We start from the raw sequence: 16,136 nt of genomic DNA on the forward strand, positions 1-16,136 counted from the left end.
GACTTTGGACTATAATCCATATTAACATACTCACAACAATGACACGTTTGGGGCACTTTTGGGTTCAGTTTCTCACTAAAGGACACATATGTATGCTGACTATCACAAGCTGGGACCCAGTCACCAACTTCCTGATTACTGCAGGACTTGTTTTACCTTCAACTGCTAAACCACTGGTTCTCAAACGTTCTCTGTCTTTCCCCACTTGAGGTGGCTGTAGCTCTGAAGGCAGAGGCAGGTCATCTACTAATTGGAAGGTTGGTGGTTCAATCCCTGCCATGCCAAAGTATCCTTGTACAAGACACTGAACCCTGAGTTGCACTCTGATGTGTTCACTGGAGTGTGAATGTTATATAGAAAAGCACAAATGTGAGTGAATGAAAGCGTTATATAAGCACCAGTCCATTTAGAAGCCAAAAAACCCTGAAACATCTGCATTTTTATCCAATTATTAACAATAATAAAGTATTCAACATGAATTTTACTTTCAATAAAGGCCTCCCCAATGGCTTCAGAATACTCTTGTTTATGTTAAATTAGCTTCCCTTCATATTCAGTTCAATGCCAGAGCAAATTAGCCAGTGTCTGGTCTCATTTGCACTGTTTCTTGGGGGGCATATGAGGGCAAAAACGTCCATATTTGGAGTCTGGAAAGGCTGATGCTGGACAGAATTATTTCACTGCATACTCTAGCATCCTAAGTTCAGGGCCAACATGTCACAGATTTCCATAATAGACAGTGTAAAAGTTGGACATAGCCTCCAGATCTTAGAAGGGATGCCAACGTGGAAGTGCCTTAAGTCTGTATTTTAATGGCCACCAGGGGGCGATACCTGTGGCTCCAAAGAGACTTCCAGGCCTATAGAAGTCAAAGGGGAAATGGTCAAGGATTCGTTAACAACTTATCAGTGCCTATGACAGATGTGTCTCCTTGGCTCTCAGAAGTCAATATAACCTGATCAGATTTCTTGGAGGCTCGCTGAAGTAAGACAGTGTAAAAAAAAAGTGAGGGTTCAGGACCCACAACAAGAAGCCACAGCACTTATTTACAAGCGTAGGAAAGCTGTTGCGACAGAGCAGACAGGAGAGGACAGGCAAAGACAAAGGCAGCCGGTCTCCAGAGACACGACAATGATTTAGAGGAATGTATATTAAAGTATGAAGGTCAAGGCTGATGCAAGGAGACCGCTGAGTGGCACAAGGTGAAAGGCAGCACATATGGGGAGAGTCAGGTGACAAAGATGTGAGATGCCTGCAATATAAAGCTGTAGAGTAGGAATATATGAAACTGTATATCTTTCCTGAAAGTGCTGCATGTGCAGGCTGAAATTCTGCAGGGATTTAAAAGCGCGGATAGCAATGAGAGCTAGGTGAGTGTTGCAGAACAGAAGCAGGAGAAGAGGAAACAGGATGAGAAAAGGAGGAGAGAACAAAGTAGGTCAAAGCTTCTGATACTGGTGGTTTGGTGAGAGTGGAGAAAGGGGGGGGGGGGGGGGGGGGGGGGGGGGAAGAGAGTATATTTAGCCAGAGTAAGGAAAGACTGAGACGGGATGGGATGGGACAGGGGATGGTGCCACCAGGAAGCAATATACGAGAGGTGACAGCTCAGCTGGAGAGACCCCGTCGTGGCCCTGAGGTGATCAGGGGCCGGATGATGGGGACACGTAGTGACAGGGACAGCCATCTGTCATGACTTACTGCAGGTCTGTGACGCACGCTCTTATCCAGCCCGTCATATTACCGCTGGCAGGACCCTGACGACATGGTTTTTCTAGGATGCTCATGACTAAACAATTAAACAAACGTAACATTCAATAATTTAACCCTCTCTGACTCAGCTTACGTTTGTGTTTTTTCTCTGACAGCGCAGTGGTCTGGCGATCAAAATTAATCTGCTTATCTTTCCATCGTCTAACCCTAACCCTAATGTCCAGACGAAAAGGAGGTTTTATGAGCGTTAGAAGTTAACAGGGAGTTAGACAGTTGAATTTTACACAAAACTGTGTTCTGACTGAAGTATTTGTATAAAATCAAAAACATACAGCACTGCTTTAGCTTTAGACATAAACAAGGGTGAAAAACTAAATACGAGGAACATTTGGCAGGTCAGTGAAGTTGGCCTAGTTGCCTGGTACTTCTGTACTATCTGTTTATCACTGTCTAACTGGCTAATTTCATCCAATCAGATCAACGAACCACTCGACATAGAGAGCTAGATGCAGCTGAAAGGGAGTGAGCGGTCAGTCCGTTAGCATGTTGTAAGATGTTTCTTTGTAAGCAAAATCTTCATTTAAAAAGCACCCGCAGGCAATGAAAAGAACTTCAAAAAGTTCTTGACTAACACTCATGTTGATCAACCAACTGTCACAATATTTTGATTAAGTGGACTCAAACTTTTTCTTTTGGGTTTGCATTAAAAAAAAGCATAAATTTGTGAAATAATTTAAATTAATAGAGTAATTCTTAAAAGAGTCTTGTTAGTTACAATCCTAATTAATATAAAAAATAATAAAATGAACAGCTACTTGGACATTACTGCATCAGTAATAATAACATTTTGTCTCATATACTACATCACTACTACAAGAACCTTTTCTTTTATGCATTTCAGGGGAATAGAAACACCATTGCTAACTGTGGGTGAGAGCGATCCTGAGCTGATGCATGAAATTGTCCTGTGTTTCTGTGTGTGTTTGACATCCTGTTAGCCTGGATTTCCCAGAGTCACAGAACCTCAATAAACCTCCTTCAGTAGTCTTTGATTACTGCTGCTGTATCACACAGAGACGAAATTGTCTCATCAGCTGGCTCCATCTCTCCTCATCCTCCTCCACTTGCGTGTTCCCTTGACATATTAATGTCCTTCCCTCTCTAGATTGAGGGCAGTACACGTGAGCTGTGGGGATCCAAAGCCACGGCGGCTGACTGCTGGCCAGGGGCATCATCTGGCCGCTGCAGTGTTTAAATCCCGATAAGGAAATGGAGCAGTGATGGAGAAGGAAGCTGAGCAAAGTGTTTCTTCTTTAGTCTGTGTGTCATAAACCAAGCAACCACTAACATCAATGAAAAATAAATTCAACTTTCAGAGCAGGCTAAAAGCTAAAAAGCTCAATATGCATATATCAGTTTTATAGCCATACATGTGATTTATGATGTCATCTGTCCTATAAATTGTTTTCTAGCAGCTCAGAACGCCTCCTGTTTGACTTTAGTAAAGTACACTTTTGCAAGCCGCTGCCAGGGTAACTATAGCTTTTTTTTAAAAAGTTTTTAATTTTTAGATTTAGCCTACTTTTACAAGTATAATTTATCTGTGCATTTACTACAGGGTCACGGTTGCAGGGGCATGTGTAGATACCCAGACCTCCTTATTAAAGGCCACCTCATCCAGCGTGACATTCAAAGCCTGACATTATTAACGATATTTCCCTAGTGTCCCGGGTCTTCCAGAAGGCCATATCCTAGTTGGACTTGCCCAAAATGCCTCGCATAGGAGGCATCTAAAAGGCATCCTAGTCATATATCTGAATCACCATACCTGCCTCCTTTCAAGGTGGAGGAGTAGAACTTCTTCCTGGGAGAGCCCAGACAGTTTTAACTGCTTTTTTCTGCTTCAGTGTTACGTTTAGAGTGTTTTTGCAATAGTGATAAAGGCTGATATAAGCAAGTTTTCAGAACATAACTTACAAACACTTGACTCATAGTCATGTTTACCCTCCAGTCTCAATAAACATGAGCAAACCTGTCTCACAATCCTGTCTATATTCAAAAATGTCACTAAAACAAAACGCGCTTTTTAAAAATCTTTACTATCTCTACTTACCTTTTATTAACATTCATTAAAATATCTTATTTTTCACACGTGGTTTTGATTTTTTGTTTAGTTTTAGTGAACTAAAATAACCTTTGTCACTACAACAAAGACGATATCAGTAATGAACGGTTGTCTGTCTCTCTGTATTAGCCCTGTGATAGACTGATGACCTCTACCCCGCCTCTGTCTCCACACGACAGCTGGAACAGACTTCAGCACTCCTGTGACTTCAAACTACATATGTGGTCAAGAAAATGAATAGATGGAATTCATTCTTTGTGTTGTAAAACATATATTTAAATTATCTTTACGTGATTTAAAATTTGACACATAAAATATTAGCGGTTTGGAAGTTTTTGGACATGAATATCCACTGATCCTGTTGAAAATCATGTCTTTCCAGCTCCAGCAGATGTGTGCGTGTCCTCTGCATGCCACTACATTGCCCTGTTTATGTGCAGAGTAGCGTCCTACTCATATATGTATATGTGACTTCTGAACCCTGCTGTCATCTGTGGAAACATCCACTGTCCATACAATTATACATTAAGTGGATATGAAAAGTGACAACATCTTTCCAGGATTGCACAGATTTTGGTTAACATGGGAATTTACTACATATTCTGCTCAGTAAAGCTGTCACACTGGACCACTGGAGCCCAAATGATGTCATTGCCATGAGCTGACCTCCTTTAATAGGATTTTATGGCTTACACTCGTGAACTCAAGCACAGCAGCCTGTCATTATTTTTTCTCCACAGAGAGGCCTTGGACTGAAAAACATGACAACAAACAGTGCAAAATGTAGCGACTCACGTGACGTCTCCGGCATAGTGGCGAATACGGAAGTGTTTCTGAAAGTCCATGCTTTTGTCAGTGGGGCTGAGCTGGAAACAAGAGAGGACAATGTGAGTGAAATATGATCTATTTAACTCAATTACAGACATCTTCAGACTCAACTTTACGAGGAGTTTTGGAGATCCTGCACTTCATAAAGCATCTCATATCTGGAGCAAACCTAAAAGGAAAAATGTTGGAGAAACTCTGCTCTCTAGTGGTAAAACCTCAAAACTGCACCTGTTCTCTTAGGTAACTATGGGTGTTTTTATTCTCCTCTATATTTAAATAAAAAAAAAAATAGTATTGTGCAAAATTCTCAAACCGCCTCTCATTTCTTCACATTTTGAACAATGAGAGACAAGATCATTGATTTACTGAAACATGCAGACATGAATACAAACACAGTATATAAGAAAAAGCCCCAAACCCTGACACAGCTTAAGTCGCGTTTTACAGATGGCCGTTGACCCTCTCTGTACACAGTGATAAAAATTTGGACCAGAAATTTCAAATCCGGTCTCATCACTCCGTAACACCTGCTAACACTGATTTTCACTCCAGCTCTGATGTAATTTGGCATACCTCTGCCTTTTCTCCCTGTTTCCCTTCCTTAAGAGTGCCATCTTGAGCGCCACCCTTCTATTTCTGATGAGGCTTCAGCGAACAGTGGATGATTGAACTGAAGGGCCAGATGCATCTCTTAGGTTCTGTGTCAGGTCTTTGCTGTTTTTATGTCTGATTTCCTGACAGGACTTTCAGATACTGTTCATTTGATTTTAGGACTGTCACTTCCTCTTTATCTCCACTTGTTAGTTTTCCTCAGTTTCTTAATGACAGAGTGCACACCATGCTGAGTTATGCATGATAACTTTTCAACCAATAGTTCTTTGGGAATCAATCTCTTGGTACAAAAATATATTTTATGCCTGTCAAACTGTCATCTTTGGTATTTTTCATATATGCAATAAAGAAATGCAAATAGACTGTTTTTGCATCAGGCTGCTAATAAGCACCCACAGATATATTTTAAAATTGGTTCTTTGCTAAGTTGTCTGTGTAAAGACAATACCAATTGAAGACCGTTGACCCCTTACCCTTGAGTTAGGTGCCTTTTTATCCTTGAATGATGTATAAGTCAGTGTCAGTAGCTTAACAAACAGTAAAACAAATGGTCAGGTAAAAGGACTGGACTGGAAATGAGTGAAAAAGCAGCCAATGTCCAAAGTAAAACATATGAAGGACCTTCAGACAGTCTAAAGAACTGTTGCTCAACAATTCCATTAAATATTGTGACTGGTTAAATTATACGTCCACATAAATGGACATTTCAAGTCTTTCAAGGCTCAGCACTGCCTTCCATTTACTAATATCTGCCTGAAAGAAGATTTCATCTCATTTATTGATTCTGACTAGTGTGGATTTGTCTCAACATTTATCCAATAAATTGCTTCTCTGGCTTTACTGGTTTTGTTTTTATGTGTTTACAATCCACCCTTCCCCAAAATGAGCAAAACTCAATTTATTTTAGGTTTTAGCATTTCCACTGCTTTACTTCAGTGCTTCTAACCTACAAAAGGCAAATATTAGCATTTCGATTTTGGCAAATGATCAGATTTCTTCCTTCTTTTGCCTTTTAGGTTTACTGTAAGTCTGATGAGAACATGTTGAAAATAAAACCACTTCCTTCCCAGTTAATTCTGAAAGTTCGAGATCCTGTTTTTAAACCACTTTGTGTTAAAAACATTTAAAGATCTTCTGCTTTTGTAGAGAATCTTGATAACCTCATCATGTTATAATTCACAAAAACAAATACTTTTGTTATTGTGCACTGGCAGAAGTGCTAATGAAACCCAGTCATTATGAAAGCATCTTTCCAAGTATGAAGCAAATTTCTCCTAAACTTGCAAAATAATGCACTGGCTTTGGCAGAGGATGTGCTCTTTGAGTGCCCTTTTAATTGTGTGCTACCGTTAGAGAGTATAAGGTTATTTTCTAACCTTCGGGTCTAGTAAGGGAATCGTAGTGTAAATGTTACATCACATGAGGAGATGTAGTAATTAGTTCTGACCTTGCGGGAGGTGTAGTGGGGGTGCTGTGCCAGTTTGGTGTCCATGCTGTCCAAGCAGACTGTGTCAGTGACTTTTCCAACGGTGAGGCAAGCCTCATCCAGAATGGAGATGATGCCTTTGTGGGCCTGCTCCACCAGGTCGACAATGATCTGGTTGTTGAAGTATTCGATCTGCGCATAAAGAGCACGACTGTCAGTTCAAAGAAAGAAGAGATTGGTTTGTGAATGAAGTGGTTGCTCTTGTTACTGCACGAGAATTTTGTTCTGTTTATGAGCTTTTGTGAAAGATGTGTCCACATACAGCGAGTGTGTGGTTTCGGTCAGTTTCTTGATTTTGCAATGACACCCCCATACAAACAGATTCACAAATTGTTGTATATCTGATGTTAAAATAAACTACAAGTAATGAGAGTTAACACAACAAGAGACTAGCAGTGATGTCGTAATCAGAGGCCATGGGATCTCAGTGAAATCCAACAACATGTGGCAACAAAAGGCAACATAAGAGTCAGCAATGCAAAGCTAAATGGTAACTTTTCTCAACTTTGAGGTGAGTGATTGAAGACACTACAAATGGGAGTGAAAGATGCTTATTGACATAAGAAAGTGTGTAAATGACATGAGAGGGTTACCTAAGCAACCAGGTGTCCACTAGTGAGCAGACAGGTCAGGGTTTTAAGCTCACACAAAACTCGTGTCTTTTCACGAGACTTTAAATCCAACACTCGATTAGAAGATTTTCAATTTGAAAATCAGTGATTTAAGAGTTTCCTTTTTGGATCAACATTATGAAGGATAGCTGTAGCTTCTGGAAGTGAAAGGTGAAGCCATTGGACAAGCTTCTTTAACCTGCATTAGTTTTAAGAGAATCCAGCAGGGGGCGACTCATCTGGCTGCAGAAAGACTTCTTGCATAGGGGGAAAAGGTCCTTGGCTCACTTTGTCCGTGTCCTCAGTAAACACTTTGATGAAGACTTCAGTGGATAAATCATAAATAAAACATGAAGTTAATTTGTAATTTATGGACCTCATTAAAGTCAGAACTGAGGATTATCCAGGGTATGCTAATTTGCAAAAAAAAAAAATTCTCACTGACAAGTCCAGTGTCCTCAGTTTCCCATTCAGATCAGTCCCTCATTTGAACTGACCAAACAGTGAGGGGCTGTTCTGGGTTTGGGGGACAGCAATGCTACATGGGTTATGTAAAAGTTAAAGTATAATTAAAACACAAATTTGAGATGGGACGGGAACGACTGAAGTTGATGTTGAATCCAAAATACACTTTTAATCTCTCAGCCTGACCTTTAGATACACATAGACACAACATTACACTTCAAAGTCAGAGTTGATGGGTAGTTTTGCATAGTTCACAGTAAAATTATGGCTATTTATCTCATACTGGGTTTTGATGCCCACTTCATCCCCTGTCTGAAATCCAGCTTTCCTCTGATTGGCTGCCTCTCTCAAACAGAAGGTTTAAACAGCAGGTGTGTGAGGCTTCAGTGCAAGATCTGTTTAAGATGACCATATAAAGACATCTCCATATTTGAATCACAGAGGCAAGGCGGGAGAAATCTGTCTGGCTCAGAGCGTATCAAGTGGTCTGAAAGCTGACCTTTTGACCTTATTATTTGAAATTTTGTCATATTTCATATGAGCATCCACCACTGGAACCGGATATATAATACAAGAGAAACAATGACAGGCCCACTTTGAGTAAGAACAAATATGGACGCAGCCGTTGTTGTGCAAGTGCTTGTGTTTGTGTGTTTGTGTGTTTTCCTCACATGTTGCCAGGTGATGCCTTCTCTCTGATATTCGTCTTGTTCCTGTCTGAGGATCAGCTCAATAAAAAGCTGCTGCAGCTTCTCGTTGCAATAATTGATGCAGAACTGCTCAAAGCTGGCCGAAAACAGCGGAACAAACACTTGAGCAACAACATCAACAATGACTAGTATTCACAAGAAAAGAGGGCGGATGTCAAAACACATGTTGTGACACCCACCTGTTGTTGTCAAAGATCTCAAAGCCATAGATATCCAGCACACCAATTACAGTGTTTTTCCCATGCAGCACTGGGTCGTAGTCTTTCACCTCAATGATGCTGTTGATGCGGCTGACGATCCAGCCGAAAAGCCTTTCATAGAGAGCCTGTAGGAGAGAAGGCAGAGCTAAAAAAATATGATAAAAGGAAAACACGTTACTGTATGTTGTAAACATCTATATTCATCCTCAGTAGCCGTAACACCATTTAGCTTTACTGTTGAGCTATTTTGGGCCTGTTTCTGGCACCTTGGCAAAAGCATCCCGTCCAAAGCAGGCGTCCTGCTCTGTGTGCCCCTTCTCAATGACCTCGCCTCCTCCAGTGGCCACCGTGCGGTACAGGAGGCTCTTATTGACGCTCTCCGGGTCTGTGGCCGTCAGTTCTGAAATGTGGTTCACAACTTCTTGTCCCACAATATTAACGCTCTCACCATCGCTCTCAAATTGCATATTGCCCTGAAAAAGACACCATTCTATTTCATTGGATGCTTCAAGTATATTGACCAATTTATGTTTTGCATGTATGTAAAGAAAAGTCATTAATCTGAGCTCTAAAATACCAAAAGCAGAATGGTGGCGAGGATCTGATAAACTGAGGTGATCTCTTCTTTTGAGAAGCCAATAACTTCCAGTGCGCTCAACACGGCTTTGTGGCTTGAGCGATCATTGTTGGAGGTCTGGAAAGCGAAGAGATCAAATAAAAATGCAAAATAAAACAAATGGGCTGCTGGGAATATTTTTCCAAATTATGCAAAAAATTTAAAAAAAAGATTCATTTTAAAATTCAGACAGTTTGTTTAATTTATATCAGTTATTCAAACTTTTATTCACTCTTAAACTAAAACTCTCAAGATGATATACTCACAACAGTTTCCGCTCCCTCTTTGGTATAAACGTAAACAGCAGGATCATTCTGCAGGTGAAACGACTGCAGCATTTCATCAGAGCCTCCACGCAGCAGCTATGAAAACACAGCAAATATACCAGCTCAGCACCATTGTGACTGTACAGCTGTGCAGGCATCACTGGGCAGGTGACATTTATTTGTGGAGGTTACATTGCACAGCCTGGTTATAGCTGCGGAGTGAATGTGTTCATGTGATAACTGCGATAACTGTTTTACAGCAGAAGTGCAGACTGCAATTTACCTGATAGAACGAGTGGAAGTTCCTCTCACCTCCTTGCTGGTGCACCACCCTGGACTTGAACAGGAAAACAGATTATGGTAGCAAATAAAAAATGCTACCTAAGGTACTCTTACAGTGTTATACGATTATTCTGTGATGACGAAGCTTTTTCAAAAGTTACTTTCAGTTAGGTGCAGTTTCCATAACAATGTTAGGGTCATTCCTCAAAATGTGTTACACATTATTCTGTCGCATAATGAAAAATAATGCATTACTTTACTTAGTCCTTAGAGGAGGAAAAAACCTTAAGACTACTCCATCCAACTCTTTCTTTAATTCAGGGTCACATGTGGGGCTATCCCGGGTGTCATGAGGTGAGAGGCAGGCAGACGGCCTGGACAGCTCAATAGCCTATGACAAGGTTAGACTCCCTAATTAAGCAAGAGCACACAGAGAGAACCCCAAAAGAATTTGAAACCTGGGACCTTCTTACTATGATTTAACAACTACCACTCTACATCCTATTAGTTTTCTGCTACTGTATTACACGACCTGTGTGACTGCCATATATCTGCAAACCTCAGACAATTAGCGTTAGCTGGAATATACATCCATACATGTTTTCTAAGGAGCTTGGATAGAAAAGCAACCGGACTTTCTTTCCAAGCTCAGATCACCATCACCTGGATGACTGAGAACACAAACATCCATATATGTTCATATATGTTCTCAGACTAACTGAATATTAGAGTAAATGTATCCTAAATATATTTGGTCACTTTGAATGCAAAGCTGACAATAAATGCCTATCTGTGTCTGTTTGTTAGAATTTCTTCTCTTTTGTTCACTGACATTAAATGAAATATTTATCTGACAAACTCAACTTCTAACCTTAAAATTTAAAAATACCATTATACCTTTACTACATACTCCACACAATTCCCCAAAGGTCAGAGCTCATTGGTTTAAGTTTTTGAGACAAAAAAAAGAAAGCTTTGGACGCTGAATCAAGTGGGTCAGTCCAAAAGGGAAACGTGAAAACAACACTAAGCACTCAGAAAAATTAAACTTGGTGGTTGTTACATTTACACAATTCTAACTTGTAATTTTAAACAAAATAATTTCATGTTTATATGGTGAACGTAATTAAATAGTGTAGGATCTGCGTGAAATTCAACAACTTAATTTGTTCCAGTTGAGATGACATGATGCAGTCTAGTTGGAGTGGAGTGGTTAGCTGACTGGACTCATGAAGTGCACAGGTTCACATGAGACTTCAAACCACAGGAAAACCAAACTCACACTACGTAGATGCTATTGCTACTTACTGTGGTTTAACCTGTCAAGTACATAAATGTCAAGAAAATTCTGTATCAAGCCTTATAATCATAGCTTTCCTACTTATTTAAGTCTGGATTGACAGCCCAGTGGCACAGTGGTTAGCACTGCAGCCTGGGTTCAAATCCAAATCCACAGTTTGGCTGAGTTTGCAGTGGGTTCTCTCTGAGTACTCTGGTTTCCTCCCACAGTTAAAAGTCATTAGTTAATTAGTTAGTTGGTAATGCTAAATTACCCATAAATGAGAATATACGTGCAAATGTTTGTATGTCTCTATATGTTAGCCTTGCGACACACTGGCCCCACACCTGTCCAGGGTTTACTCCGCCTCTCACCCTGTCACATCTGGGATAGGCCTCAGTGTGAACATAGCATCACATGTTATGCTAGTCAGCTGTCATTTTTAGATATCAAAGACTAATATTTCCCTGGATGTTTCTGAAACACTGGTGAAAAGATTTACCTCCAAGAAGGACTTTCATGGCTTTTCCGAACACCATTTGAGCTTTTACTGGAAGGCTACACATGTACAGTCCACATACAGTAAAAATATAAGCAGTTGCATATGTATCGTCCTAATAAACTATTATGCTTTAGTAAATGAGTTAAACAGCAAAAGTAGTGTGGAAGAAAAGAATTTTCACAGTGCTGATGGTTTTCTTTTGTCTCTGTTGTGGTGTCAAAAATTCATTTTTCCAGGAAAAACTGTCTTTGCTTTTTGTTTTTTTAGACAGCAACAACCCCAGTGCACCATGCAAATAAGACCAGACCACCTAGTTTTGGAGGAAAAAGTCCAAATCTCCACCTTCTGTATTTCTAGATGTTTCAGTTTTTCATCTCTGGATTTTTTTTTGCTGCTTCGAGACAGCGTGGTTATTTCTGCCCTCTGAGAATAAATCATGGCACCATCATTTAAACTGGATCTGAGTGTCAGACGGTTTTTTAACAGAGCGGATAAATACAGCAGCATCAAGTACCCCCAGGTGAGCAATTCATTAACGCGCAGCAGCAGGAGGATAGAGGCTTCACAGACACATCTATTCATGGATGTTCCCTCACACCTCTTTGTTATCACCTCATGAAACATTCATGTTCAGCAGGAAAGATGTAATTTAAAAGCTAAATGAGAAGAACTTTTTGGTACTTTTCAGCAGCGGCTCGCTGTGAAGGCCCTCTCTCTGCAGTTTAAACCCTTTCATCATCTCACCTTCTCCAGCAGGTAGTTGTTGATGTGTCCTCCGGTGGGATCGCCGTTGAAGTTGAAGTTGATGTCCATGTACTTGCCGAAGCGGCTGGAGTTGTCGTTGCGATTTGTCTTGGCGTTCCCAAAGGCCTCCAGCACACAGTTGGACTTCAGCAGCACGTTCTTCACACTGATTGATCACGTTGTGGTAACCAATGATGGATTTTTACAGAATCAGCCATGAGGGAGGTAAAGCGCAGTCAGAGGAATAGAAGAATGACAAGTTATTTATGGCAACATCACATTAAAATAAAACTTATGAACCTAATGATCATGTGAGGGCTCACCTCTCGACCTCTGCCCTCTGGCTTGGGTTTGTGATTGCTGCAATGTACTGCATGATGTATTTACTGGCTTCTGTTTTTCCGGCCCCACTTTCACCTACAACACAAAAAATGTTTCACAACCTTTTTGAGCATGGAAGTGAATATAATATCAGAATATTTACATGATGTGAAAAAATGGCATCTCACTGACAAAAGAATGTATTTAAGCAGCATGCCATCTAATGAATGAGGATACAGACATTTGGTCAACGCAGTAATAATCACTATCTAGCAGATCATATTGTTTGACAACCTTCATAGTCCTATATCTATTCCTGTCTGCATAAAATAAGTCTCACATCCTCCCTGCCTACAGAGTGAAAGAAATAAGTAGTAAAATACAGTATACTTTATTTATGGCAAAGGTTGAAAAAATGCCCCTCTTAAAACAGCCAACAAAATACATATATACAAAAAAAAGCTTGCATACACAGAACAGGCATGTATCTGAATACACATATATTTACACAATGATAAAACAGTTTGATCAATGAGGTGAAAACGACTCAAAAAGCACTCAGAAATAAACTTAAAAAATCAAACGTAAGCCAAACACCTAAGTTATGGTGTGACTCATCACCTGATGACATCTTGGTTTTGACCAAAAAAGGAGCATAAATTAAATTTTCAAAAATACCTAGCTGAGTATTAAAACTGCAGAAAGCGGAAACCCAACACCAAACACAGGGCTGATTTGTGTATGTGAAAATACCACAACGTAATTTTTTTTCCCTTCATATAAGTAAAACCACGCTGTCCCATGCTGTCACCTGTTTAACCCTAAATAGATTTTACAGTCACTGGTTTTGACTGTATCACAATTCTGTATCCCTATAGTAAAAACCTGTATAGGTTTTAACTATACTAATACTACCATCCTGATCTGATCTGTGATTAACAGTGATAAAAGTCTCCCATTATAGGACTAGTTTTTCTAAAGCCTGAAAACAGTGTATGACTTAACTCCAGGAACACTGTGATTACAATTCAGTCAAAGGTCACTGCTGATTTTTAGTAGAGGGACTCAAAAAAATTATTTTTAAATCCAGATTTAGGCAAGCTGCCTGTTCAGGTAATGATAGAAAACCAGTTTACTAATTAATACTGCTACTGGTATAGCCACCTTATTTGGTATAGTTACAAGTACAGCATCGGTGCTTCCTAACTGTTAATTATTTTCCTAATTAATTAAATAACTTTTGTCTCTAGCATTAACCTCAATGTCCCAACATAACAGTTAACTTTGAGATTAGCATCATGCTAGTTAACTAAGGACCTTGGAAAAAAATAAAGAAAGCGACTGGACTTCTTTAAGTGGGTTGAAAGGCCTTCACAACACTTAAAGAAGTCCAGTCGCTTTCTTTGGTAGTGTAGATCCTGAGACTACCATGACCTGAATGACCGAGAACCTATACAAGCTAGTTAGCTTTGCGTTTTAAATGTTAGCATGGTGCTTTAACCTAAATGTTCACCATATTATCATGTTAACTGTTGAATTAACAATGATATTAAGTGCTAAGTGCAATGTTTTCATATTAGGTTGAACATTTACTTTTACAATAGAAAAATCCTAAACAGTTAAAATTATAACAACCTGATAACTTACACTCGCTAGCCACTTTGTTAGCCGCATTTGTTCAACTATTCATTAACGTATCTAATCAGTTAATCACATTCCAATACTTCACTCTTCATGTCTACTATAGACATGAAAGTGAGTTCACTGTACTCTAATTTGCTCCACAGTCACTTGATCACCTTTGAGATGTGGTACAATGGGTGAATGACATCATGTGCAGCAGACAGATCTGCAGCAACTGTGTGATGATGTCATGTGAACATGGACCAAAGTTTTAGAAGAATACTGCCAGCACCTTGATGAATCCATGTCATGAAAAATTAAGTCTGTTCTGAAGGCAAAAAGGGGTTCACCCTGGTGCTAGCAAGGTGCACCTAAATCAATTTTACATTTTTAATTCCATATTTTTGTCAAAGCACAAACGAAGAAAAGCAGAGTCATACTTAAGAGGGTTCATATTTTGACTAAAGTTTAGTTTTCTCTTTAATGTCCCTTTAAGTAGCTTTGAAGTTGTTAAAATGATCTAATTCCTCATCGGATTGTTCCAAATATTTCATAAACATAAAATCAGAGAAACCAAAGAAGGTTTCATCATTGAACAGAAATCCCACCAGTCAGACATTACAAGCTTATTATGAGGTTATTGAAAGTAAACAGCAGTGAGGTTAGTCTGACCTGATATGACGATGCAGGTGTCTTTGGCCCGTCTCTTCATGGCTTTATAGGCAGCATCAGACACTGCATACAGGTGAGGAGGGTTTTCATACAGCTCGCGGCCTCGGTACGCTTCAATGTTATCTTTGCCGTAAATGTCCATCTGTCTGTATGGGTTAACGGAGACGACCACTTCTCCGATGTAGGTGTAGATTCGGCCCTTCTCAAACCTGACAAGACAAAAGGCAATCACATACACCTGCTGTTATTAAAGATGGCATTTGTGATATAGATTTTCCAAATGCAGTAACTGCAGACCTGCTGTGCACCTTTGAGATTAAAAGAAGTCACAAAGCATAGCATTCAGCCATAGAGTCAAGATCAACCACAGATCAGCTGATCTTAGTGCTAGTTCATATCTACTTATACCCTTCTACACAGCAAGTTAGCAAATCAAATGCATGTATTAAGCTCCTTTGTGCATGAATAAGCCACTGTGCAACCCGCCTCTACCCCAGCCCCGTTTCTTCAATACTTTTTCTGACTCAGCCAGTGTCATATATTTTCTATCTGTATCTGCTTCTCCAGTTACTGTAGATTTAACTACCAATTTCCTTTTGACTGTAGTGGTCCAGTCTGGACTGTATGTCAGATAGAATTACGTCGTTTATTCACTCTTTTGTTAACAGGTATGCAGGTGCAAGTTAGCTGCATTTACCATTAATTTTTTCACAATGCACATGAAAATGAAGATCACGCACCACTATGTCACAGCTGACAGGAAGTGACACAAGTGTCTGCATGCTGAAAGCAGGAAATGAAACTTGCAGCTCGAAGGGCGTCACCAAGCCTTGGGTAATCTGACTGTGGGTTTGTTGAGCTGGGAGGGGTTAAGACTACATGCCACAGAGGTTAAACAGGTTGCTAGAATGAATAAGACCTAACAGTCGTGTTGCATGTGTAGCTTTGTAGATGGTAGGTGTTGTGTTTGCTCAACATGTGGCAGAAATGCTGTGTCTCAACTCAGAGGTTGGAATCTGTCTTAAAGAATGATTCCTGTTTATTTCATGGTGTTTTCCATTTAATGTGGTTGTGCTGGCTCTTT

At 39.9% G+C, this 16,136-nt stretch overlaps 1 protein-coding gene across 1 annotated transcript in view; it reads right to left on the reverse strand.

Annotated features, from left to right (window-relative positions):
- Positions 1 to 16,136, reverse strand: part of myo1g (myosin IG) — a 64,227-nt gene that overhangs the window by 44,539 nt on the left and 3,552 nt on the right. The window contains exons 2-12 of the mRNA XM_005942658.3: positions 15,053 to 15,261; positions 12,760 to 12,853; positions 12,437 to 12,602; positions 9,913 to 9,966; positions 9,630 to 9,725; positions 9,325 to 9,441; positions 9,014 to 9,220; positions 8,727 to 8,872; positions 8,509 to 8,623; positions 6,723 to 6,893; positions 4,631 to 4,701 (exon numbers count right to left, since the gene is read on the reverse strand). Coding sequence (XP_005942720.1) covers positions 4,631 to 4,701; positions 6,723 to 6,893; positions 8,509 to 8,623; positions 8,727 to 8,872; positions 9,014 to 9,220; positions 9,325 to 9,441; positions 9,630 to 9,725; positions 9,913 to 9,966; positions 12,437 to 12,602; positions 12,760 to 12,853; positions 15,053 to 15,261 — 1,446 coding nt within the window. The remainder of the gene's footprint in view (positions 1 to 4,630; positions 4,702 to 6,722; positions 6,894 to 8,508; positions 8,624 to 8,726; positions 8,873 to 9,013; positions 9,221 to 9,324; positions 9,442 to 9,629; positions 9,726 to 9,912; positions 9,967 to 12,436; positions 12,603 to 12,759; positions 12,854 to 15,052; positions 15,262 to 16,136) is intronic.

Source organism: Haplochromis burtoni, unplaced genomic scaffold (genome assembly GCF_018398535.1).
Source record: "Haplochromis burtoni strain Fernald_Lab_line unplaced genomic scaffold, NCSU_Asbu1 Contig_149, whole genome shotgun sequence".
NCBI lineage: Eukaryota > Metazoa > Chordata > Actinopteri > Cichliformes > Cichlidae > Haplochromis > Haplochromis burtoni.